This window comes from Nelusetta ayraudi, unplaced genomic scaffold (genome assembly GCF_046127955.1).
Source record: "Nelusetta ayraudi isolate G7.1 ecotype Tasmania unplaced genomic scaffold, CSIRO-AGI_Nayr_v1 ptg000020l, whole genome shotgun sequence".
In the NCBI taxonomy this organism is placed as follows: Eukaryota; Metazoa; Chordata; class Actinopteri; order Tetraodontiformes; family Monacanthidae; genus Nelusetta; species Nelusetta ayraudi.
In genome coordinates this window covers 1,510,284-1,534,976 of record NW_027466070.1, presented here as the reverse complement: position 1 = coordinate 1,534,976, position 24,693 = coordinate 1,510,284, and the positions used below count along the sequence as shown (strand labels likewise).

General features: G+C 45.7%; 3 protein-coding genes and 2 long non-coding RNA genes across 12 annotated transcripts; 2 read left to right on the top strand and 3 right to left on the bottom strand.

The window, feature by feature from the left end:
* Window positions 1-55: 55 nt before the first annotated feature.
* On the bottom strand, window positions 56-4,743 carry LOC142888847 (aromatase-like). 2 transcript variants are annotated; one of them, XM_076027303.1, is made up of 9 exons: window positions 4,563-4,743; window positions 3,795-4,052; window positions 3,207-3,349; window positions 2,961-3,123; window positions 1,996-2,380; window positions 1,803-1,917; window positions 1,549-1,711; window positions 1,221-1,462; window positions 56-1,124 (listed from the first exon to the last, which is right to left on the bottom strand). In XM_076027303.1, exons 2-9 carry the CDS (start codon window positions 3,922-3,924, stop codon window positions 870-872), a joined length of 1,596 nt encoding a protein of 531 aa, XP_075883418.1. In that variant the 5' UTR covers window positions 3,925-4,052; window positions 4,563-4,743; the 3' UTR covers window positions 56-869. The 2 variants fall into 2 exon arrangements, with proteins under 2 accessions (XP_075883418.1, XP_075883419.1); XM_076027304.1 differs by lacking the exon at window positions 4,563-4,743 and having other exon boundaries at window positions 1,996-2,110; window positions 2,204-2,380; window positions 3,795-4,138.
* A 1,016-nt stretch (window positions 4,744-5,759) lies between these two features.
* LOC142888844 (uncharacterized) lies at window positions 5,760-13,648 on the top strand. Of its 6 annotated transcripts, none has more exons than XM_076027296.1 (25): window positions 5,760-6,234; window positions 6,829-6,880; window positions 6,991-7,008; window positions 7,089-7,151; window positions 7,447-7,530; window positions 7,633-7,815; window positions 7,948-8,025; window positions 8,120-8,194; window positions 8,283-8,360; window positions 9,356-9,451; window positions 9,514-9,615; window positions 9,875-9,961; window positions 10,185-10,253; window positions 10,558-10,623; window positions 10,704-10,775; window positions 10,845-10,931; window positions 11,017-11,097; window positions 11,185-11,277; window positions 11,376-11,456; window positions 12,075-12,149; window positions 12,311-12,385; window positions 12,489-12,569; window positions 12,656-12,781; window positions 12,876-13,026; window positions 13,143-13,648. In XM_076027296.1, exons 1-25 carry the CDS (start codon window positions 5,914-5,916, stop codon window positions 13,603-13,605), a joined length of 2,757 nt encoding a protein of 918 aa, XP_075883411.1. In that variant the 5' UTR covers window positions 5,760-5,913; the 3' UTR covers window positions 13,606-13,648. The 6 variants fall into 6 exon arrangements, with proteins under 6 accessions (XP_075883411.1, XP_075883410.1, XP_075883412.1 ...); XM_076027295.1 differs by having other exon boundaries at window positions 7,438-7,530; window positions 11,020-11,097; XM_076027297.1 differs by having other exon boundaries at window positions 7,438-7,530; window positions 12,090-12,149.
* On the bottom strand, window positions 6,075-9,273 carry LOC142888849 (uncharacterized). The gene is made up of 4 exons (XR_012926744.1): window positions 9,125-9,273; window positions 7,568-7,710; window positions 7,077-7,168; window positions 6,075-6,232 (listed from the first exon to the last, which is right to left on the bottom strand). It is a non-coding gene; the product is annotated as an uncharacterized LOC142888849 (long non-coding RNA).
* Window positions 9,338-11,293, bottom strand: LOC142888850 (uncharacterized). Its single transcript, XR_012926745.1, has 3 exons — window positions 11,166-11,293; window positions 9,499-9,612; window positions 9,338-9,394 (listed from the first exon to the last, which is right to left on the bottom strand). It is a non-coding gene; the product is annotated as an uncharacterized LOC142888850 (long non-coding RNA).
* Window positions 13,649-15,683: 2,035 nt separating the features above from the next.
* clpxb (caseinolytic mitochondrial matrix peptidase chaperone subunit Xb) lies at window positions 15,684-24,607 on the top strand. 2 transcript variants are annotated; one of them, XM_076027300.1, is made up of 15 exons: window positions 15,684-16,027; window positions 16,555-16,632; window positions 17,563-17,723; window positions 18,000-18,114; window positions 18,606-18,760; window positions 18,869-19,028; window positions 19,586-19,627; window positions 20,224-20,400; window positions 20,804-20,968; window positions 21,709-21,797; window positions 21,911-22,075; window positions 22,160-22,459; window positions 22,715-22,807; window positions 22,894-23,000; window positions 23,226-24,607. In XM_076027300.1, exons 2-15 carry the CDS (start codon window positions 16,578-16,580, stop codon window positions 23,314-23,316), a joined length of 1,875 nt encoding a protein of 624 aa, XP_075883415.1. In that variant the 5' UTR covers window positions 15,684-16,027; window positions 16,555-16,577; the 3' UTR covers window positions 23,317-24,607. The 2 variants fall into 2 exon arrangements, with proteins under 2 accessions (XP_075883415.1, XP_075883416.1); XM_076027301.1 differs by lacking the exon at window positions 19,586-19,627 and having other exon boundaries at window positions 15,685-16,027.
* The last annotated feature ends 86 nt before the right edge of the window (window positions 24,608-24,693 follow it).

The following is a 24,693-nucleotide window of genomic DNA, read 5'->3' as shown; positions in this document are numbered from 1 at the left end:
TAGTGCCTGTCACTACAATCTGTTAAATTATGAATAAACTGACTTGCAAATTCAGTCAGAGTTTCATTTGTTTCATTTTATTTACAGAAAAAGCAAATGCTCTTTTTGCAAAAGACATTGAAAACAACTGCGGCTAACATTGTTTACAGTTAACTTAAGCTAACTCTGTCATATATTTCTTATCTCTAGTGACTAAAATGTGCCATCACCCATCGACAGATCCTAAACTAAAGAGATACAGATGTTAGAGCTTCAGAAAATACACACATACGATATCCAACTAAATAAAGGCTTTGGTCTGTTGAATTTGGTGTCATTACAGAGTTTGTCCAGCGGGGGCATTCTCCCTCGATGTAAATTAAATGTTGGTCTTATCGCAGCTGAACATCATTTTTATTGTTATTATGAAGCGTAACGTTTACATTTACACATTGCACACAGTCTAAGGTTGGGGAGTGCTTTCTTTTTGTCTTTTCTTTTTTCTCAAGCACAACCCCCTAAACCATGAAGTGAGACTAAAGTAAGACAGTATTTAACCTGCCTTGCTGGTTCACAGCAAGGCCCCTCAGAAATGTTTACTTTTGTTTTATTGTGATAACCAACTTTTTATGTAAATGTAAGTTAAATTCTGTTGCGCAATGATAAGAAGCGCGTTGCTTAGAAAGTTGACCTTGGTTTTACCCACAGGATTTGGAAATGCTAAGAGTTTTTATAAATAAGCATACAGGCTAATTTGCCCAGAATGCCCTCTCAGAATTTTGGCCGGAAACGTACAAAATCCCAAATCCCCAAAATGTTGCAATAATCACAGAGAGTTTAGTGCCTTGCTGTGCTCATCTCTACAGTTTTGTGCGCACGCCGCTGCTCTCTCAGCGGTGGCGGCGGCCCTGCAGCGGTGTTTGCCGGGGGATGAAGCGCATGGCCAGGCTGTCCTTGTCCTCCACCGGCTGCTGCGACAGGTTGTTGGTCTGCTTGATGCTGTCGAGTGTGCGTCCTCGCCAAGGACACACGGTGAAGCGGGAGAGCAGGGTGACCAGGATGGCCTTCATCATCACCATGGCGATGTGTTTGCCCACGCAGGAGCGAGGCCCGCAGCCGAAGGGCTGGAAGAAACGGTTGGGCACCTGCAGGGGGAAAAAAAAAAAAAAGACTTAAGCCTTGTTTTGTGTTTTTTTTTGGTTTTGAATTACTCTGTAGACAGGTGATCTCCTGCTACTCACTGCTCTCTCAAAGTTAGTCAGGCTGAACTCATTTCCTTTGGGGAAGAACTCGGTCTTGTGCATGCGGCCGGTGTTCAGGATGATGTTGGTTCCTTTGGAGATCCTGACCCCCTCGATGGTGTCGTCCTCCAGCGCTCTCCTCATGGTGAAGTCCACTACCGGGTGGAACCTCATGCACTCGTTGATGAAGCTCTCCATCACCTTCAGGCTCTGGTAGTCCGTCTCCTCCGTTGCTGTCTCGCCTTGGGGTGGGGGGGGTGAAAGGTGGAGAGACATGATTAGGAGGCCTCCTGCGTCTTATCTGATGACCTTGAGAGTCTCAGTGTACCCATGACGGCGCACATCTCCTCCACGATCTTCAGCTCCACGTCTGGGTTCTGCTTCAGCAGCATCAGCATGAAGAAGAGGCTGATGGAGAGCGTGTCGGGAGCGGCGATCACCATCTCCAGCACGCACTGCCGCACGTTGTCTGCCGACAGCTCGCCCAGCTCCTGGTCGGGAAATCAGAGAGAGAGAGAGAGAGAGAGAGAGAGAGATCGGAAGCCAGCTGATATGCGGCGAGCGCCACTTTAGCAGACCAACCTGGGCAAAGATCAGCTCGGTGGCAAAGTCCAGCTCCTCGTCCAGCTTGTCCGACTCCTGTATCATCTTCTTCTTGACGTCGAGCAGGTTCTCTATGGCGTCCTGGAGCTCCTGCCTGTCGGTGGAAAGTGTTTGGATGAGGCCGCGCGTGGGAACGCCGAGACTAGATGCTGCGTCAGGCGTGAGATCTTACGCCGCCTTCTTGTGCTTGTTGAACAGCCATCCGATCCTAAAGAACAGGTCGGGCTGTATGAGGACCGTCTGCCAGCTCTCGAAGTAGCTGTGGATCTTCTCCAGCAGCTCCTTTTCTGCACGACAACAAGGACACAACCGCAGAATGAGCGGTGCTGGCGGTGGGGGAGTGTAAAAGCAGGGGTTAATTAATGCTGATCCAGGCCGACCGTTGAGGGGAACCCGCAGGAACAGCCTGTTGGAGATGTCCACCACGATGGCTCTCAGCAGGTTGAGGGAGTTCACGTGTCCGGAGGTGTCGGTCATCTCCTGCAGGCGGTCCAGGTGTTCGGTGGTGGCGCTGACGCACACCCCAACTGTCCTCTGGAGGCTGGGGCCCGTCAGAGCTGAGAGACGTGGGAGGAAGCCAGGCATTCAGATTCACAGCTTGTTAAAGGTCCGGCAGTGTTGAAAAAGTTGAAAAAACTTGAACGCAGCACCAAGCTGCAAGTCCTTTGTTCTCTTCTCTTTATGTCGCTTTTCAATGAGCGTGTCCAAAAAGACTCACAATGAGCCCTTTGTGATGTCACCAAAGGCACCTTTGGCCAGGGTGTTCCATTCCCAGAGACCTTCCTTCTCTTTAGCAAGAAGCTACAAACCGACAATGTTTTGTTGATGGCTCTGAACAAAGGTCCAAATATGCAAAGGTGATCTGATTTCAGGTGATAGAGATTTCCTATATTAATTATGTTTATATCGTCAACAATTAACAAAACATGGCTTCTCTGATCTCTGGGATGAAAAGCAGTTGAAGCTGTTTACATAGATAGATAGATTGACCATATATGTATGTATATATGTATATATATATATATATATATATATATATAGCACAACAGTGCTTTGTTTTCAAACACAAAAGTGATTAAAGACCATGCAACCTTTAAGCATGTATATGCTGTATATAATAAAAAAAAAATTACTTACCTTTGGAAAAATATGCCCTCGCTTGTCTCCATAGCAGGAGGTCGCTGTTGAAAATGATCCCCCGTCCTTGCATCCCGACACACTCCAGTCCGTGTTTGCTGCCGAATCGGGCCGTGTAGTAGGCGCTCTTCAGGACGTGGTACACCGCCGACGACCTGCAACAGTAGCCGGTGGTCACGCGACCTGTCAGTCACAGCTCGTCTTGGAGAGGCGATGCAGATGGAGACAGAGGACGTGCCGGCTCAGGATGATGGTCTCCTCCCCGTTGATCCACACGCGCACCAAGCTACCGTACTTGTTGTTGTAGTAGTTGCAGGCGGTTCCGATGCCGGTCCAGATGAACCTGCCATAGGAGAGGATGGGACCCAGTCCTGCCAAGTAGGATGGACCTGGTCCAACAGATCCCAAATCACAAGTCAATATGTGTGAATCCATTTTTTTTAAATTCTTGAACAGAATATTTTTCACTAATCAGTCAGGGAAATCCACAAAGTGAGAAAAGTCCACTGAATGCACAGGCTGTAAAATCAGTGTGGCGTGATGTCACAAAGGGCTCAAATACCTCCCCGATAGCGATCTTTTTTTCATTCCGCCCTCTGTTTTGTCTCCTTCCAAAAATTTGGAAGGACCAGCGCCGCTTCAGGAAGCTAAGAACCCAGTATTTTTAGCTGCAGACTGTAAACAGAGGGCTAAATACATTGTTTCCTAGAAACCTATAGTTCTGTTTCAAGTGCTTTCGGCTGCTCCGTCAGAGTCGGAAGATCCCACAGCGTGTGTGAGCTTGTGGTGTCACCGCCTCGCCCCGGCGGTCCGGCCCGAAGGGAGTCTGGTTACCTGGCAGACGAGTCTGTTTCCCGCGAATCCAGGTGGTGTAGAGCAGCAGCAGCAGCAGCAGCAGCAGCAGCAGCGGGGTGGTGACCTCGGATGCCTTGAGGACGCTGGGAAACGTCTCCGCCGGCAGCATCTCGCTTCAAAGGCAGCGCCGACTCACCGACCAATAGACGAGGCGGTTGTTTTGCCCAAAAAGACGGAATGCGTTTCCCCCGTCTCTGCCAAATCTCTTGTCCCTCAGGGTGAGAGTGTACCTTGGCGCTGTGACACATGAGATGTCCAAACACACCCACACAAACACACCCACATGGAGCTTTTTTTCTTTTCTCCCCCCCCCCCCCCCCCTTCGGAACACAGGCACCCCTTTGTCTTATTAATCTCACTTTAATCACGTCAAATTGTTTTCCTGTTAATTTCGACGTTTCGCTCTTTGTAATTGCACATTTTTTCCACTTTGTGATGACAAAGTGGAAAATTTGATTCAAACTAAAAAATGAAAGGGTGATCTGCCCCAAAATATGACCTCAATCATAAATCGTGTTCTGAATATGTTGTCTAATTTCATATGGGGGCAAACCAATGCAAATACAATACCTGGGTTGAACCAGATCCGCTTGCTTACGTTTAAAACAAGATCGACAGTTTTAAAGATGAACATAGAAAAATAGATGGCAGCAATTTTTGATTTCGGTTGAATATTTTGTGTGCCATGTGCGCAGACTTCAAAAAGAGACTCATTTGCACAGTTCCAAAGAGACGAACAAGACTCACCTCTGCCTCTTCCCCTTCGTCCGTCTTTCCCGGTGGAGTTTGCAGCGGGCTCTCCTTGAAGGTTGCACCGGCGCTCTACCAGTCCAATCCCACTTCTTCCAGTGTTTATAAATCCTCAGCGCAGCCTTCATTCAACTGGTTGCTTAGGAACACTGCCACTTCGAGGGTTACAAGTACCACTGCATGGTGGAGAAGATAACATTGTACGTCACGAAAAAGCATGGATCCGCTTCCAAAAAGGCTTCCAAAAAGGCAGGCCGAGTTTTCCAAGAATGAGAAGCCCGCTGCTCTCTAACTAGCTGTACTCGCTCCTTATTATTATTTTCTTCTCAGGGTTTGTTTTGTAAGAAAGAAGCCCCCCCCCCCCCCCCCCCACTTTCGTCTCCCCCCGACCAATTCAACCAACTGATGAATCCATTCAGGAAGGAAATGAATCAGTTGGGTCACACTGACCTGTCTGAAAAGCACAAAGGGATTTTAGTCAGTGCCACAAAAAGAGGACAGAGAGGAACAAGAGGCTGTCTTTAGAAGTGGGAGCCTTAATGAGTTTGATTTGGAGGCGGACTTCTGGCTCTGACACTTTGGAATGAAATGAACATTGATCAAAAGTGATGACGTTTTATTGGAGGAGACTTACTCACAGCCAGGAGTCTGCACTTGGAGTTTGACTGACAATCTTGACAGTTTTAAACCCCAGCACCGGGGGTCCAAACACCTCGTTTGACGCCGGGCGCTTTCTAAAGCACACGCACGCAGCTGGGCGATGCAACGCTTTCATGACAACAATGCATCAAATGTGTTTATCGGAAAGGAGAATTTGACACACGCCCACACGCATGCATGCAACACATCTGCAGTCTGCCTCTGATCCTGCCATCAAGGCTCCTACTGTGGCTCCTGCTCAATGTTGCCCTTTGTTGCCAACTTATTTATTCCGCTTCCATGTAATTTTGTGTGGGACGGCCCGACAATGTTGAGACGAGGGAGGAGGGCTGGGGCGGAGGCTGCGGATTGGGGGGGTGGGTCATCATCGTGATGATGAGAGGCGCTGCACTGTCTGCGCTGCAGGATGTGTCACTGCGGAAATATGTCCATCAGCCGCTGCTTATGGACTTGGAGCGTTTCCCTCCAGATGCTCCTTGTTACGCAATGCGTCACGTGGTTCCGCCTTCACATACACACACACACACACACACACACACACACACACAGGCACAGACGGAATATGACTTGTTTCAATCCTCTCCGGCAGCCTCATTTGTTTGGCCGCCGTTGAGCCACGCTCTGCACGAGCCCGTGAGCTGCGGAGGCCGTCTGCAGCCGAGGACAGAAGCCGAGGGGGGAAAACAGTATGCCGCCGTGGTGGAAGGTGCTGCTGCTGGCGGCGGCGGCGGTGGCGGCCTGCGCTCTGCTGCTCCTCAGCGCGGCAGGTTGGATCTACCTGCTGGCGCGACAGAGGCACCTGGCGGAGGAGCTGCTGCGGCTGGACGCGCAGATCCGCGAGGTGTCGTGGAGGTGCGGGACGCAGGAGGAGGCGGCAGAGCTGAGGGTCCTCCAGCGCAGCAGGAGGCAGGAGAACGGAACAGCAGCAGCAGCAGCAGCAGCAGCAGCAGCATCTCAGGGTCAAGAGGACATGGACATGATGGTGATGATGACCTACTCCCTCGTTCCTGTAAGACACCAAAACTTTTTTTTTTTACCATCATTCTTTACTGTAGCTTGTTTTCCCGCCCTGTGAAAGTATTTCATTTTTTACTGTTATTTTCTGTGGTGGGGAAATTAAGAAGCTGTTCTGCCTGCAGCTCCTTCAGCTGTCATCACAACAGCTGCATTTCTGTTGTTGTTGATATGAGTCAAGTTTTGACAAGTTTTTTTTCTTTTCTTTTTTTTTTTTTTTTACTTTTTCCAAACCATTTGGATTCTTCTTTTCTTTGATTTGATTTAGTTTTTTATTCTTATTCTTTCTAAAAAAAAACAACAAAAATGCTCCGGTGTTCACAACACCTGCATGAAGTAAATATTAAGTACCACACAAGTAGAACCAGCCATGTGTCTCAAGGTTATTTTTCAGTTTTATTACTCTTTTTTTTTTAATGGTTTTCTTTGATGTGAGGCAACTTTTGCTTCAGTCACGCTAATGTTTTGTTTGTCATCGATTCTTAATTTATTAAATGAAACTGCTGCCAGATATTGCAAGTCAGCTCAGTCAACTCTGACCATAAACAGCCTTATCTCTGTCCCTCTTCTTTTTTTTTTTTTTTTTCAGGTAAAGGCTTTGATGGAGTTGTGTAACAAGTCCAGAGGAGCATGTATCACAGGTGACATCCAGTAGTGTTTTTGTTACTCTGCTGCTAAACACACGCAAGTTGAAATTCAGCATTTTTATCCCTAATAATGCTCTAATGTTGATTTTGTGCTCCTTCCACAGGACCACCCGGACCACCAGGTAATACTAGAAAATTCTCCACTCGATGCGTTTACATTAAATAAATAAAATAGTAAATGTGCATTTACTTTACTTGTAAGGTTTGCCGGGTCCACAAGGACCACAGGGTGAGCCCGGGCCAGCGGGAAAACAAGGTCGAAAGGGTGAGACAAATGTGTCCCTGCATCGCATTTGGAGGAACACACACACACACACACACACACACACACACACACACACACTAAATGTTACCTAAATGGTAGGTAACAGTTATAAAACCCCGGGGCGCCAATGAACAACATGATGTCACTCCCTTGGCCGGGTCGTTAAACAGTTATTTATGCCTCCTGCTCAGTCTCACAACAATCCTGTTCTTTCTTTCATTTTAGTTTAGTCTTTTTTCATTCAAATTAGATTTTTGAACTAAAGATTACAGCTGTCACTGTCCAGGACCTCCAGGTGTAAAGGGGGAACCTGGACCTCAAGGGAAGCCTGGTCCCACTCGGCTGGACGGAGAACCCTGCAACGACACTCTGGTTAGAGGTGAGAGGCCACTTCATCTCACCTCATCTCATCTCACCTCTCTTTATCTCTTCATCTGATGGTCCCATTAAAATCTCGCCTTGTGGTTGCTTTAATTTTAAGGTCCCTCCTGTGCAAGGGGTCCACCAGGTCCTCCAGGTCCACCAGGTCCACCTGGACCTGCAGGTCCCATCTGTCCAGCTTGTCAATACAATGGCGAGAGAAACGCAAGTGTCAGAGAAGAGTTTCCTGAAGAAGACACGCTGACGAGTGCAAACATCAGCAGAGACACATCAGACCGGACCAGTGCGTCTGATTTGCATCTTCAGTTGAAATCAATGGGGATGTTAAATGTCTCTGCCAAGTCTGTGAATAATAATAGTAATATTGATAATCGACCTGCTTCTTTTCCCCTGACCTTTATTGCAAATCTCTCAGAATCATTTACATCCCATGTGGCCCATGATGGAGACGACCTACTGAATGCCACTTTTTCTGAGAACCCTCCAGAGCGAGGTACCAAAACCTGACAAGCATTGACTCGTCTATTAAATGTGCTGCTGTCGTGACATTTACTCTCTAAAAACCTGTGCTGGTCTTTTCTCCCCAGGATTAATCCATTCAGAGGGCAAGAACGGAACCTCCAATTATCCCATTGCTGCAAAAGTGTGGGATATTTTGGCAGGCACGCAATGTGTTTCGTAATATAAAAGAAAAATCTCACACCTCTGCTAAAGGTGCTTTTCACTCATTCCTCTTGTTTCACTCCCCAGCACTTCTTTATCCAGACCGGACTAAAAGCATTGAAGCCTTCAGCCTTGAGGAGAACTCGACAGGGACAGCAGGAAATGGTGAGAAACTGCCCCATATTACTGTATTTGATTAGAGTTACTGCGATGAACTGGCGACTTGTCCAGGGTGTCACCCTGCCTTCGCCCTAAGACAGCTGGGAGAGGCTCCAGCAGACCCCCCGTGACCCTGAATAGGAATAAGCGGGTATAGAAGATGAATGAATGAATGAATAATTAGAGTTACGGACTAATTTAGTCAATTGGAATCCAAGCAGGCTCCATATTATCAGCCATTGTCAGATCTGTATTTATCATGTCAGACCTTGGTGGAGCAGCAGCACAGCATGAATCATTAAAAAACAACAACCTGTTCAGCGTTTGGTTATGCACTAGGTTAGCTTTGCGCGCTTGGCTGCTAGCATAGCTGCTTCATGTGCGTCAAGAGCGCAGATTGGAAGCCAGCAGCCTGGGCTTCCCGTTGGTGGCCACTGGCTGAAAGCTGCGCTAGGTTCTTCTGGCTCGGGCCTAGCTTAAGTGGCTAACAGCTACCTGTAACCCAGCAGTGAGTCCTAATGCATTTTTTGTCCTATGATTGGAAGCGGTGCTCCTCTTTTAACGCCATTCATCACCGATCGATCAATCCATACGCAGTTGGTTGCTCATGATTATGTCTTTTATAGTCACTAGCACTGGAATGCACCTTTTACTTGTTGGTGACCTGCGGTGCTAAAAAAAAAAATAAAACTGTTCTGTTCAGATCTTCAGACAAAGCATGTTTTACTCCCCTCCAAAACCTCAGAGTCGACTCTGATATTTTATTGTACCTGCCACATCTTCGGACGGAGACAAAAACAAGGCAGCCTCAAAGGGCGGAGCCAAATCCTGGACACAGCTGGCGGTGTGGGTGTGGTCAAATGTCTGTGAAAGTGATTTCGTTTTTTGATTTATAATGAAAGGACCTTTAAATTTCCACCAGGGCGTCAGGACCTGTCAGCCACAATTTCATAGGCCATAAAAATATGAATACCTTGAATACCTTATTTCCTGTCCCACAGAGTTGGCGTCGCCTTCTCCAGGCACCACTCCCAGCAGGCCTGAGGGCAGCAGATGGGTCGAGCCTGTTACAGAGGCTCCGGCAGACTTCTTCACAGGTATTGTAACTCCTGGAATTTGTATCAATAAATTTGTCTCACTAAACCTTTCCTACCCACAGGATCGCAGGCGCTGCAATCTGTTCCAGAGCCCCAAGACGGTCTTAATGTTACTTTCTGGCAGCCAGTGGGAGACACAAAACAGGAAGCCGGTGAAGCTTCTGGTGAGAAAAGAAAAAAGAGTTGGTATATGTTCCAAGGTTCTTTTAATTATTAAAACCACGCTTGGAATAAAACGTAGAAGGAAAAAAATGAATAGACGTATGAATAAAAATAAAATAACAACGGAAGGAAGGAGGATGGAAGGAAGTACATACTAAAAAACACTACAGTGAATTGAAAAGCAGCATTTCCGCTGTACAACAGTCATCATCAGTCTCCCCATTTGAAACACTGTCAGACAGTCGTGTGTTTGTTTTCTAGGGTGGGTGTTGAGGGAAGAGGAGCCGGTCGCACCAAGCAGCTCCAGCAGGGGGAATGTCACCGACAGACCAGCTGAGCTCTTCACAGGTTGGAAGTCAAATCTGTCGCTCAACCTGGTTTTGGATTTCTAGTCATTCAAAAGTCAGAGCTGTCTGGTAGAACATAGCCAGAAAATGATTTATATCAAGTGTGGAGAATTTTTATTTTTTTTTATTTTTTACATAATGGTGTCTCGTGAGAGAGTCCTGCTCCAAATTGTTTCTACACAAAGTTAAGACACGTCTTGTTTATGTTTTGTTTCATTCTGTAGCTTTGCTTCCCGCCGTCCGAGAGAGTGACAGCTTCGAGGACACAACCACTAATTATCTCTTGTCCACTGGTAAGAGTCCTGTTCATTTGATATGAATCATAACTGTCTGCCTGGATATGCTTTAATATGGCTTAATATTATTTCATGTTCCATTATTTATATTAACCTTGTTAAGGCAGAAAAGCAGTATTTTCCTGATTATATTTTTTACATATCTGTTGACTTGTAGTGCTGAAAATCAATGAAATGAAGGGTCTCTCAGTGAAGGTTTTAGTGTAATATTTGAAATATGTTGTTTTTATTTTGTGTGTATTTTTAATTAAAACAAATTCGGTGTGAATTAGATTTCCTTGTGCTTTTAATATTCCTTTAGCCTCCCCAGCTCCAGTCCACAATGGCAAGTCGGGTCCAGGTGGAACTGAGAGATGGGAACAACATGGTGAATAGACTTTCTTTTCACATCAGTAAATGAGGGAATTTCAATGGTGCTTGATGTCTTTATTTCCAATCTATTGTCAGATCCTGTGACATCATCTCCAGGAAGAGACGTGTCTGACAACAAGGAACTACTGGACAGAAGTTTGGAAACAGGTGTGGCAATTAAGGGGGGATGGGGTTAACATCAGTGCAAACCAGTTTGACCAAGTTTTGCTGTTCCAGCTCCAACCTCAGCTGCTCTCCGGAGCGCCCCTGACGTTACGAACGGCAGCAGTTCAGACAGTGTCACTCCAGCGCCGATCCAAACTGGTATCAACTCACTTTTGAAATATCATCAGAAGAAAACACAAGCCAAGTACATTTAACTCTGAAACTAACCTTTTCCTTCAATCAGCAGGCCTTTACCTTCCAGAAGGGAGTCAACACACTGAGCCCTTCAATGAAAGTGCAAATCAAACAGCGTATAATCAAGAAGGTGTGATTTCCAAATTTAAATATATAAATGAACATTCAGTCGTGCAAGTAAAGTCAAAAAGGATTTACCAGTTCCTCTGTCTCCCAGAGTCTGCATTGTTCTATCCCGATGAATTTCTGGACACCATGAAAGACAGAAATGCAGAAAATGCGACTGAGGCACCGGTTACGTCGATTACAGGTGGCTCAAAAATTAAGAGTAACATTAAAAAGTGCTTTTGTTTGCCATTAATGTAGGTATTCAAGTGTATTTTTTTTTTTTTAAATAACTTTGAACAGCTCCTCCTTCTATGGACCAGGACCAACAGAGAGACCCCTTCAACAGCACTGAACACATCACTGCTGAACCTCTGAAAACTGGTAATTAAAAAAAAACCTATATATCTATCTACCTATCTATCTATGAATGAATGAATGAATGAATGAATGAATGACTTGTATTGTATTTCTATATTCTAAGAGATAATTACACAGTCATTAAGTCCATTCCATAATTTCACTCCCAACACTGACACACATGTATTTCACACCACTTGAAAACATCAGCAATCCCCTTAAATGATATTTACCTTCCATCAACTTAAATATTTCTTGAAAAACCACAAGAATGTTCTTGTTCACATTCAAGTGTTCTTAAATATACAATGTCATGAGATCTCAAAACAGATGATTGAATTAAAAGACAAGTAGTTGGTTCACGATAACCAACCTTATATATATATATAAGGCATCAGAAGGGAAAAATACAATATATGTAGGCAGTTTTTTTTAATTAAGTATATGCTTTGTTTTATGTAAAACCGAAATAGATTTGGACAATTTCTTTTTAACATGTTCTATATGTGGCTTCCAACACATTGTCATCTCTAATAACACCCAAAAACCGAGTTTCATAAAAGCTATCTATCTATCTATCTATCTATCTATCTATCTATCTATTGATGGTATGTTTGTAATTTTTTAAATAACTTTTAACAGCTCCTCCTTCTGTAGACCAGCAGAGAGACCCCTCCAACAACACTGAACACATGACGGATGAACCTCTTAGAACTGGTATTTAAAAATCAATCAATCAATCAATCAATCAATCAATCAATCAATCAATCAATCAATCAATCAATTAGTCAGTCAATCTGTCTGTCTGTCTGTCTATCTGTTGTTTGTATGTTTGTATTCAACTGTATTTAAAAAAAAAAAAAAAAAACTTTTAACAGCTCCTCCTTCAGTGGACCAGCAGAGAGACCCCTCCAACAACACTGAATACATCACTGATGAACCTCTGAAAACTGGTAATTAAAGAAAATCAATCAATCAATCTATCAATCTATCTATCTATCTGTTGTTTTTATGTTTGTAGTCAACTGTATTTCTTTTTTAATGACTTTGAAACAGCTCCTCCTTTTATAGACCAGGACCAACAGAGAGACCCCTCCAACAACACTGAACACATGACGGATGAACCTCTGAAAACTGGTAATTAAAGAAAATCAATCTATCTATCTATCTATCTATCTATCTATCTATCTATCTACAGTATCTATCCCCGTCCTTCCCTTCAGGGTGCAGAGTGAAGAGCATTAAATGCTCGGAGACGTCCATCCCCATGCACAGCACCTATGGAGCCTGGATGTCAGATGCGTCCCAACTGGATGACGGTCGATTCTGGCTGGCTGATCACTTCTCAGGTCATTGTTTGGAAGGCAGCTTCCACACACACACACACACACACACACACACACACACAGAGGAGATTTGTGTCTAAAATCATTTGCGCCTCAGGTCGACTTGTGTCAGTGCACAGCAACACGTCAACGTTTCAGAGCAAGGGCGGCCGACCAGTGGACGTGGGGAGGTTCTACCAGGGCTGCGGTCATGTGGTCTATAAGGAGTCTCTGTACTTTCACAACGGGGGAACAAACAGACTCATAAAGTGAGTCTGCGTGTCACAGGAGAAGTGTCCTGACCTCTAGAATGTCTATTCTGGTCTGTAACAGGTTCCCCCGTCGGCTCCTCTAACTCCCTCGGTTGGTGTCTTACGTTCTGCAGATTTGACCTGAACACTCGGAGGCAGACCTCTCTGGTCATGGCCAACAGCAGGTATCACAGCCTGGCATATCTGTTCCGCAACTCCAAGACGTATTTCAAGTTTGCCGCGGATGAAAACGGGCTGTGGGTCATTTTTGCTGGGGACACAAACGACGACACGATGGTTGCCAAGCTCGACCCGGACACGTTTTCCGTGGAGTTGCTCGTCAACACGCACTATCCCACGGCGAAGGCGGGCAACGCCTTCATCGTGTGCGGGGTGCTGTATTTGACGGAGCAGACGGACAGAAGGGTGACGTACGCCTTCGACTTGAGAGAGGAGAGTCCGCAGGATGCGAGGCTGAATCTGAGGCCTTCCAGCGGGATCTTGGCAATGGTGTCGTATTATCCAAACAAGAGGCTTTTGTATATGTGGGATGACAGCAGTGTGAAGACCTGCAAAGTCGAAGTCAGTGTGACCTAAAACGCACGAACCACAAACCCAATAAATAAACTCTTCAAACGCAGCTTTGTCAAGTATGTTGTGATGCTGTTTGATTGTCAGGAGGTGGTTGAAACTTTATTTACCTGCTATCACGCTGTTAGCATGCAGGAAGAAGACATGCAAATATTTGCCTCAACCAAAATATGCAACAGCCTTAATTAAATCAGGGTGAACGCCACCTGGAGAAAACAGTTGCAGGAAGTGGTTCCACATAAAAAAAAAAAAAGGGAATTTCTTTTTGAATAAAAAAAGATGAGGAACGAGGAGGATTGTGGGATGACAGCAGGGTGGAGACTTGCAAAGTCAAAGTCATTGTGACCTAAAACACTGGGGTATCTGATGGATTGTATGGCTGATTTCTTTCATACAAGGCCTCTTTTGGCTAGAAACAAAAAGGGCGAATTTTAAAGACAAGTATTCATTGACCCCCGATGTGAAGGAAAAGGCGACACGCATTTTATGACTCCTGCCTTATGTCGTCATGGCACATCAGGTGAGAAACATCTGCTGGCTCCGACTCAGAGGTGCTAAAGCTCAAGGATCCAGTATTGCTTTGATCCCTTATCAGATTGGTTTCATTATTCGAGCCCGACTGGTTTGTAATGAATAAGCATTGTTTGCTTATGTATGAGAGAGCTAACTCCCCCTCCCCCGCCCCCAGATAGTACTTAGTTCGCAATTCATTTAGTCCTTTGCAGTCAAGTCGGCCTCAGCGGAGATTCCTTCAACATCTCACAACATCACTGCATAAGAAATCACAGAAATACAAAAATCGGCAAACCTTGTAAAAAAACCCCAATAACAACAACAATCATTGAACTCTTTCAACTCAAGCTGTTCAATTATGTTGTGATGCGGTTTTATGGCCAGAAAGTGGTTGAAATTACTTTATTTAAATGCCGTCACTTTATTAGCATGCAGGAAGAAAACATGCAAATATTTTATGCACCCCCGCCCCCTCAAAAAAAATTCCAACCCCCTTAATTAAATTAGGATAAAGAAAACACCAGGAAAAAATGGTTACATTACAATTTCTTGAACAGAATTTAAAATAAGAAAAAGATGCAGAAAGGAGGGAAAGAGGACTTGCACACTGAAATAAAAAGTTGTATTCCAAGTTTTCAGTAAAGCGCATCTTTCATCCTATGCAGTGGACTTTGAAGCAAACCCAAATAGGGAGTCGCAAGGCTGTCCTTCTTCTCACACAAGGAGGCCACTGTTGTGTTTTTAACTCGTCAAGAATCCCTTTATTGTTTTGACCGTGTCAAAGGGACAATGGCGTGCAGAGTTCAGCATTTAGGTGAAAACCAGTGGGTTTAAAGATAAACCCACCACACATCTGGGTCTTCAAGGAAATCTTGTTGCAGGGTGATTCTTGTGATTGCTGTAAATATCATGGAAGCTGTCTTTCTATGTTCTCTCCCTCCACTTGGTTTTTGATCAGTCTGTTCAGTCAGGACCGGTCAACATTTAACTCTGTATGGTATTATTATTTTATTATTATTTTATGATGTATCTGTAATTTAACTGAGAGATGCTTTTCAGCGCAGTTAAATTATCCCAGATATATGTTCTCGTATGCTGTTGTTTATGTATAAAAGTCAGCAAGTTATGATTCACATTTAACATTGATTCAATTAACAACTGAAACAATAACATACTGATAAAGCAGGTGAAGTGTGTTTAGCATTCAATTATGGAGGACTTTGTATTTGTCTGCATTGCATGTTTCATGGAATTCAAATTGCTTTATAGAAATAAAACTAGACACTATCAACGACACAGATTTACTGTTAACATTTCATTGAAACATACATACAAAATGAATTACTGAATTACTAATGAATTTACCTCTTAAAATCAACGATCGAAACGATTAAAATATGAAAAGTAGCGTTTACGAGGCGTCCAGAATGCAACCTGACATACGTAATGATTCTGTGCTTTCCGAGGCTCACTTAAACGCACCGGGAGTGTCACCATGACGCCGCCCGTGGATTGGCCGATCTACAGAACATGGTAATGGTTCGCACCGTATTTGCAGCAGAGCGGTCGCCATGTTGCGGAGCTTACCAAATCAAAGCTAGCTGTTGTAACTGGAGGGGAGAGGCAGGGCCGCCAAGCTAGCTAGCGGGTAATCGACCTAGCCGACCTACTTCATAACAGCAGCGGGCGTTACATCACTTTCGCTGCTCATAACCTGGGATATAGCGGCCTGGAGGAGTCAACGTAACTCCACTTGACTCATTGGCGAAGTGACATTAGCATGTCACGTTAAATTGTCAAACTAAAACGAGAGAAAGAGAAAGCTGCAGCCACTCAGTTTTGTCGGTTATCGTTATTTATTATTATTTTAATTGTAGAGGCTGGCAAGAAGAAGTGACTGATTTCATCGCACCCTGTGAGTAAAAGTAACGAGCTGTACTGAAAAGGATGACGCTGTTGTTTGTGTAACGTCAGCCTTCGGGGTTAGCGTTGCGTGCTTGGCTGCTCGCATAGCTGCTTAATGTGCGTCAAGAACGGAGCTTGGAAGCCTGCAGCCTGGGCTTACAGTCGGTGACCACTGGCTCAATGCTGCGCTAGGTTCTGCTGGCTCGGGCCTAGCTTAAGTGGCTAACGGTTACCTTTTAATTTAACCCAGTGAGCCCCAATGTTTGTTTTTTTTCTGTCCTTTGATTGGAAACAGTGCTCCTCGTTTAACGCCATTCATCGCCGATCGATCAATCCATACGCAGTTGGTGGCTCATGAGTATGTCTTTTATAGTCACTAGCACTGGAATGCACCTCTTACTTGTTGGTGACCTGCGGTGCTAATGCTAACTGTGACGTTGAAGTTATGAAATGCCTGAGCCGGACTCTTCGTTTGTTTGAAACTTGTCTCTCGGAAACAACACGACGCAGTTGACCATGTTCTTGTTTATTTTCCAGGGTTTGGCGATTAAAGAGGAGTCATGTCGTGTCCGTGCACTTCGGCCGCCAGGTTGTTCCTTAACACGGCCCAGAGAGGTAAGAATGGCTCAAAAACACGCACGCAAGCGCACGAACCCTCACACGCACGCTCTGTCCCTCGCGCGCGCGCGCACACACACACAGGTCATAGTGTGAGTGAGTGAGTGAACGGGCTGTTTACACCGCGCTGTAAAGTAGGTTAGGTCCCCCCTCTGCTCACCCACATAACTGTGCCTTCTGACCGGCGTGGTGTTATTGGAGCAGCAGGTGGGAAGCCGCTGCAAATCTTGCTGTATTTCATGTACTTCATTGGTATTCAGGTCAGCCTTTCACCTAGGTTTTTTTTCTTTCTTTTCTTTCCCCAGCAGAGGAGTTGGAGCTTAAAGTCTTAAATTCAGGCTCATCATTGCTTGCACAGTAAACACGAGCCACTTATATCAAATGAAATCTAAACTACACGTTATGTGGAACTCCTGAGAGGTGTTTCTTAGTTGCAAAAAAAAAAAAAAAAAATGTATATTTAGCAGAAGAGGGCCCGCCCACCTCATTGTGCAACCACTCTCGTACAGTGGCTCAGAACACGGAGGCCCTGGTGCTGTGCGCTCAGGATTTTAGTATTTTTGCCTGGACATGGCAGTTTATCTGGGGACTATGTGACTTGAAGTGGGTCATCAGGACGCAGAGATTAGCGCCTGGCTCAGCTGGAATTTGCTGATGCAAGGGAAGTGACATCGGCGCCTCCAGGCAGGTGGAATCAGACCATCGGTCCCGTGAAGTGTTTGATGACAGTAATTACTGCGACAGCACGGCCGTGGCCACCACCACTACTTGCAATACAAGCGCTTCTGTTTACAAAATGCCATTTTACCATTAAATGCCACTGAAAGCAGTGCAACGACTCATTACATTTATATGTTGAAGTTACAGTTTTTGTGCCTGCAATGTAAAAAATGTTTGTAATCTGAAGGAATGTGGCTTTCCCTGCAGGTCTGCCCTGCCCCCGGGTCCAGCTCTTCATTCTGAGGCGCCAGCTTCCGCGGGAAACCCAGTCGCCTGCCTGGGTCCGGGCGAGGTCGTTTTCAGAGACGGCAGTCTGCTATGGCTCTAAAGACGGAATCACAAAGGACGGGGGCGGCGATGGCGGAAAGGTATTGTTCTGGGATTTGTTAACTGTCTTCCAGCTGTTGTCGGATGAGGGGGAACCCACTGGAAGAGAAATCAACCAGTCGTAGAACCAGACTCTCTGTGTTTACCGTCGAGTGGCCTCCTCATCGGTAAAATAAACGGGAAGCGTCGGCGTTTCAAAGACACTCGTTTCGGCTTTAGCGTCTTCTTGAGAATTTTCTCCCACACCTCCAGTGTGTGTTGGTAAGAGGTAGAAGAAATAAACATGTGACTTCTCTGACACTTTCTCGCTCGCACAGAAGAGCATCAGCGAAGGGAAAAGACTCTCCGGCTCCGGAGGATCAGGGAAGGGGGGCAGCCAGCTGCGATGCCCCAAGTGTGGAGATCCCTGCACACACGTAGAGACCTTTGTGTGTGAGTAAACCTCCTCGAGATTTCTTAGTTAGTTATACAAGTCATGGAATGCATGCAGTGCTTATTTTGAGGCGCTGGGAGGAAAGGGAATGTGCAAAGTAATGCTGCTGTTGGCAAATTCATTCCTACTCAGTGGTTTTGTCACAGTTGCTGCTCAGTCATGTTGACTTTTGCCAAAAGGACGTCTTCGCGTGTGTGTGCGCTTTCAAATGTGAACTCAAAGTAAACTCGATAGTCTTCAGTTTTCCCCCTGAAGTCTGAACGTCTCTTGACGATCAAAGAAAAGTTTTACATTCTGGAGTCCTTAAAAAATATTGTCACCACTTGTCACCATCCACTTGACGAGCTGCCTTGTTTACACACTTAATTTTCTTATTTTTTTAACTTGTAGTCATAATGTGAATCAATCCACACTTACATGCGTACATGTCTTTTTTTTCTCTTTTTTTTTTTTAAGTTACAAAGTTTGTAAAATGTTTTTGTTTTCGCAGCATCAACCCGATTCGTCAAATGTGAGAAATGCCACCATTTCTTTGTGGTTCTGTCCGAGACGGACTCCAAGAAGGGGCTCAACAAAGAGCCGGAGTCGGCTTCCGAGGCTGTGAAGCTGGCGTTTGCGCAGAAGCCTCCACCGCCTCCCAAGAAGGTGAGAATCGCAGGGAAAAACAGAGTTGCTTTGGTTTGAAGCTGTGCTTTCTCCGTGCTAACGAGGTGCAATATTTGTTTTGCTTGTTTTTACATCTCTCTGCTTCAGATCTACGCTTACCTCGACAAGTACGTCGTCGGCCAGTCGTACGCCAAGAAGGTGTTGGCAGTGGCGGTGTACAACCACTACAAGCGCATCTACAACAACATCCCAGCCGGAAGTCGGCAGCAGGTGGAAGTGGAGAAGCAGCCGTCCCTCACACCTCGAGGTCGGTATCATTGTTATCATTATTATAACTCCGGTTCATGATTAATGCACGCTTGTAGGTGTGTCTCCTTGCTGTTTCTCCTCCCTGGTTTCTTTTCTTTCTTTTTTTTTTTACAGTGTGTGTGTGTGTGTTCCCAGTTGTTTCTCATGTCTCACTTGTGTCCTATTTGAAAAAAACTGGAGCAATAATTAAAAAAGTTAGAGCAAGAGAGTGAGGAAGTGGCAGTTCAGGAATTAGTTTTAATGAATTAATAACAGCAGTAATAATTATGCTCATATTGATGGACTGTTATCAATCATTCGTTAACATTTCTGAGTTTTAAATGGAAGCCAATCAATTTGACGCTGTGATGAGCTGCAGAATATTCCGGATTTGTCTCAAATCCCCACATGAATGTTGTGTCGCCATCACCAAAATCCCGATCTGTATTATTTGGCATTTGTTCAATCATCCGTCATCAATCTAGTTTTTATTTGTATTTTATTTTTTAATTCTTACTGTCGCTTTGGCATTGATTAATGATCATATTGATTTGAGTACTCTCATCCTGTCTGTAGAGCTAGAGATGAGAAGACGAGAGGATGAGTACAGATTCACAAGTAAGTAATTCAAGCCTGGTCTTTTATTGGCGAATGACTCTAAAACTCTGCTGCTCAGCTAATGCCAGTTGACCAAATGCCAAACTGTACAGACTCACGCGGCTCCATAGCTTTGCGCTTTGTGCTGTCGCTGTCGCTGTCTGGTTTCGTAGATCTTAGTCGTGTTGTAACCGTAGGAATCAGAGGAGGCCGAGTTCCTTAAAAGCTCTCGTAGTGAGTTTGTTGTCGAGCGTCAAGGACGCTTCATCCCTGCAGCAGGTGCTCTGAGGACAGACAGACAGGCTGGCAGATAAGGTAGCCTACTGACCTATATTTAAATCTGTGCTCTTGCTATTCCGAGTCCAGCTCTTATCATTTAGTAACTCCACGCTGGCCAAGTGTAGGGCCAATATATTTTTAGCCCTTGAACTGCTGCTGCTGCTGCTGCTGCTGCTGCTGCTGCTGCTGCTGCTGCTGCTGCCGCGGAGCAACCACACAAACACCAGAAGTTCACGGCGAACCAAAGCTGCTGTGCTGAGCGGCGCAGAGTGAGAGGTTTGTGTCAAGTCCCGGCTCTGACACCCTCCGTCCGTTCTGTCCTTGTCGCTGCGCTGCAGAGCTGCTGCAGATCGCCGGGATCAGCCCCCATGGAAACGCTCTGGGAGCCTCCATGCAGCAGCAGGCGAGCCAGCAGGCGCCCCAGGAGAGGAGGGGCGGTGAGGTGCTGGACTCCACGAACAACGACATCAAACTGGAGAAGAGCAACATCATCCTGCTCGGCCCCACCGGCTCAGGTTGGCCCAACGTTATTCATGAATTAATGTGATTAATGAATTACATCCCCAGTCAATACTGCCGCTTATACTGAATTGTAAAACTCTGTCACTTATCAACTGCGTTATTTAGGCCATATTAATTCGATATTTAAGTGGTAAGAAATATGTTTAAGGTATTTAACGCTGATAAACATTGCATAGAACCTTTAAATCGTGAATTAATATACCAGTGGCAATTTGCGTTGGAAAATATAACGACTATGTCACAGATAAATGCTTTGTGTCATTATTTTGATAAGACGATAATTGTGACTAATTGAAAAAAAATAATCGATATATTGGTCAACAACAAAAACAATCGTTAGTAGTGCCCTGAAATGGACCCGAGCCTCTGTCGTGATTCCTCCTCTCGTCTCCGCAGGGAAAACGCTGCTGGCGCAGACTCTGGCCCGGTGTCTGGACGTTCCCTTCGCCATTTGTGATTGCACCACGCTAACTCAAGCCGGATACGTGGGAGAAGACATCGAGTCGGTCATCGCCAAGCTGCTGCAGGACGCCAACTACTCTGTGGACAAAGCGCAGCAAGGTGGGCAGCACGACGGCGAGCCTCCCCCCCCCCCCCACCCCATCGCCAGCGCAGTGTATTTTTGTTTACCGGCCGCTCACTCAAAATCCCTGAAATGGTCCTGCCAGCAAGAGAAGCTGTGCCTGGTCCGATACAGAAACTGTATAAAACCGGAGGCCCGTAGCCGTTGGTAGGAAGTCTTTGCCACAACCGCTCTGTAACATTTGGAAAAGCTGCGGCATCTTTCATGTCTGCAGTGTTTATCTCTGTGTTCCCTGCGAGGGTTAGGGTTGTTTTACTGTTGTTGTTTTACCACCGCCGTGGTTGATGTGTAAGCAGGAAGTGTGAGGAAACGGGAAGGAGCTGCAAAAACACGGGATCAGAGTGGGATTTGCAAGAGTCAACATGAATTTGAAAAGGAGAAGCGAGCGCTTCGCACTGCAGCGGCAAATGTGCAGCGGAGAGCAAAACACGCTGTGGTGTTTGGAGGGAGTTGGACTCTTTATTTTACATCGAAACTGACGACAAAAGATCATTAAAACACAACATTGTTGACCTTCCCCAGTCAAGAGATTAAAAAACGTAATAACCATAACATAACTTAGTTTTTTTTTTTTACTATTATGTGACCAAAGTAATGAGTGTAATATTAAACAAATTAAAAGCAGCATTTATTTTTTAACTTTGGAAATAATCCAGACTGAAGTGCTACCTAATCAATTAGCATCAATGCTAACTCAAGGCTTTGGTTTGTTTTCCAGGTATTGTGTTCTTGGATGAGGTGGATAAGATTGGCAGCGTTCCCGGCATCCACCAGCTGAGGGATGTGGGCGGAGAGGGAGTCCAACAGGTCAGCGTTCAAGACGAGTTGCACGCAGTTGTGTTGTTGTTGTTGTTGTGGAGGCGTTTCCTCCCTAGCGGAATCTGTTTGACCCCCCCCCCCAACTCCTCTCTCCTGCTCAGGGCCTGCTCAAACTGCTGGAGGGCACAATCGTCAACGTTCCCGAGAAAAACTCCAGGAAACTGAGAGGAGAGACGGTGCAGGTGGACACGACAAACATACTGTTTGTCGCCTCCGGCGCTTTCAACGGACTGGACCGAATCATCAGCCGCAGGAAGAACGAGAAGGTAAATCCACGCGCCGACGTTCCAGGTGTTTCTGTTCGATCGTCGGTTTTCCCCCCGTTGACGCCGCTCTCCTGCCGCCGTCAGTATTTGGGCTTCGGGACCCCGTCCAACCTGGGGAAGGGGCGGCGCGCGGCGGCGGCGGCCGACTTGGCCAACAGCAGCGGCGAGACGGACGCCGTGGCGGAGATCGAGGAGAAGGACCGGCTACTGAAGCACGTGGAGGCCCGGGACCTGATCGAGTTCGGCATGATCCCGGAGTTCGTGGGCCGCCTGCCGGTGGTCGTCCCGCTGCACAGCCTGGACGAGGACACGCTGGTGCGCATCCTGACCGAGCCGCGCAACGCCGTGGTGCCCCAGTACCAGGCCCTGTTCAGCATGGACAAGGTGAGGAGAGGGGAAAATCAAGCAGCGGCAGGTCTGTCACTCCTCTGAACGGAGGCAGCGTGGTGTGCTTGCTCAGGGAGCGGTTCCTCTCTGAGACTTGAAATCCTCTCTGACGGAATTCCAAACTGCTGTGCCTCTAAAGAAGTCTCAGTAAAATCCCAAGTTGTTCTGCCTCCATTTTAGCCTTTTGCTCTGATGCTGTTTCACCGGTGGGTGTTTAAACTTTGCAATAATCCCAGTTGTGGTTGGTTTCAGTGTGACCTTAATGTGAATGAGGATGCCTTGCGGGCCATAGCCAGGATGGCTCTGGAGAGGAAGACTGGAGCTCGCGGCCTCCGGTCCATCATGGTGCGTGTCGGCGTTGATGTTTGGCCCCAGTGAGCCAGAAGCACCACGACTTTTAAAAATCTGTCTTCTTTTTCTTTCCCAAACAGGAAAAGCTTCTTCTGGAGCCCATGTTCGAGGTGCCGCACTCCGACATCATGGCCGTGGAGCTGGACAGAGACGTGGTGTTGGGAAAATCCCAGCCCAGATACATCAGGTGGGGGTCCCGGTTGGCTTGCCGCCCATGTGACCACACTGGAACGGCCTCGTGCAGACATTCTAGCCCTCTGTTTGCAGTCTCCTGCTGAAAACTGAATCTCTGTTGGCCCTTCAATCTGTTTTGAGTCGGACAAAAAGGCCTCAGACTAACCTTTGACCTTTGCGACGCCCCCCCCCGGCCTGTCTTTCTAACCCTGCATTGTCGTTTGTGTGTGTGTTTCAGAGCTCCTGCCAAGGATTCCTCAGAGGAGGAGTACGACTCGGGCATCGAGGAGGAGAACTGGCCTCGGCAGGCGGACGCCGCCAACAACTGAGCTCTCCCAAATCTTTAGAAATATATGAGCCGCCTGAGACCATGTCTGGCTTTTTTAATAGCCCCCCCCCTCTCTCCCTCACCCAAACACACACACACACACATACGTGTAAAAAAGCTGTGGATTTAGTGATGAAGGCTGCTGGTTCCCACTGACGAGTGTGTAAACAGATGTTGACTCTTCAGTGGCGCTGGCAGGATGGACCTTTATACAATATTTCAATCTCTGGGGATTGTTAACATTTTATCTATATAAAGATAATGCAATTTTATTCATGAAAGGATTTGTAGCTAGTCATTTTTTCTCTCTTTCTCTTTGTGGTGATGGGCTGTTGTGGCGGGATCACAGCGAACACTCGAAGGCGCTGAAGAACTTGCGGCGTTACTGTGTTGAGTAATGCCTTTAAAACATAAGGGCATGCGTGACTTTTTTGTTTTTGTTTTTCACCAATGAACACATCGATACTTTGATGTTTCCTTCTTTCCTACCACCGTTGTAATAATGGTGCTCAGATAACAAACAAGCTGTACATGTCGCTGCATTTATAAGCAGTTTGTAAGACTTGATTTCCTGGTAGAGCACATGAGCACACTAAGCAGAGCTGCTGAGAAATAACAGTAACAACAATAACAATAATAATAATAGTAATGACATTTTTAGAAAACAGGATGCTTGTTCTGCAGTCCTTCTGCTTCCTTCTTGTGCATTTTAGGGAATATGTGTTTGTTTACTCGCACACCTTAACGTCAGTGGACTGGAGTAAAAAAAAAAAACGACTCAAATTTGTTTTAATTTTTTTTATTTTTTAATCATCGAGAAACTTTGTGTAGAGTATGTTGACTGAAGGGGATTCAAATCAGTATGATTCAAAATGTGTCTGCCCACACAGAGGCAGAGGCTCATTTCAATTCAGTACATTACAGCTGCGTATATATAAATATATTTTTAACTGGTGATATATTTGTGCACACCCAGTGTTGGAAACTCACCTTTGCCTTTAGTGATGAAAAACCCTGTTGGTCTCATGTGTAATCGAGCATCCGACTGAACTAAACAACGCTGCTTTTCTCTGAAAAGGAGGCGGGAAAAAAGCGCCGTGCTACAAAATACACGATCTGTTTCTCCTTTCTTTCAGTTTCTTCTCTTTCAGTCACATTTTCAGAACCGCTTTTTTTTTTCTCCGTTCAGAGATCTGTTACAGAACCTGTAAGCTTCAATCTACATTTGTGAACCTTAAATTTATTGTGATTGTTTAAGATATATAAAATAAAGTGTATATCTCTGTACAGAATTCAAAGTGTGTTCATTTACCAGAAGTCTCCTAGTGGCAGGAACGTGTACTGCACGCAGATGAGTCAAACGTAAACGTGCCTTCAA

What these genes read in the sequence shown, in the direction of transcription:
- LOC142888847 (XM_076027303.1), bottom strand. Translation starts at nt 3,924, where the DNA reads ATGCTGCCGGCGGAGACGTTTCCCAGCGTCCTCAAGGCATCCGAGGTC. An exon ending in GAGGGCATATTTTTCCAAAG is followed by an intron (nt 2,381 to 2,960) that starts GTAAGTAATTTT and finishes CACGTCTCTCAG; the next exon opens with CTCTGACGGGCCCCAGCCTC. An exon ending in CCGAGCTGATCTTTGCCCAG is followed by an intron (nt 1,712 to 1,802) that starts GTTGGTCTGCTA and finishes TTTCCCGACCAG; the next exon opens with GAGCTGGGCGAGCTGTCGGC.
- LOC142888844 (XM_076027294.1), top strand. Translation starts at nt 5,914, where the DNA reads ATGCCGCCGTGGTGGAAGGTGCTGCTGCTGGCGGCGGCGGCGGTGGCG. An exon ending in GGGAAAACAAGGTCGAAAGG is followed by an intron (nt 7,152 to 7,437) that starts GTGAGACAAATG and finishes GTCACTGTCCAG; the next exon opens with GACCTCCAGGTGTAAAGGGG. An exon ending in TCCAGCGCCGATCCAAACTG is followed by an intron (nt 10,932 to 11,016) that starts GTATCAACTCAC and finishes TCCTTCAATCAG; the next exon opens with CAGGCCTTTACCTTCCAGAA.
- clpxb (XM_076027300.1), top strand. Translation starts at nt 16,578, where the DNA reads ATGTCGTGTCCGTGCACTTCGGCCGCCAGGTTGTTCCTTAACACGGCC. An exon ending in CTCCACCGCCTCCCAAGAAG is followed by an intron (nt 18,761 to 18,868) that starts GTGAGAATCGCA and finishes TCTCTGCTTCAG; the next exon opens with ATCTACGCTTACCTCGACAA. An exon ending in GCCGTCCCTCACACCTCGAG is followed by an intron (nt 19,029 to 19,585) that starts GTCGGTATCATT and finishes TCCTGTCTGTAG; the next exon opens with AGCTAGAGATGAGAAGACGA.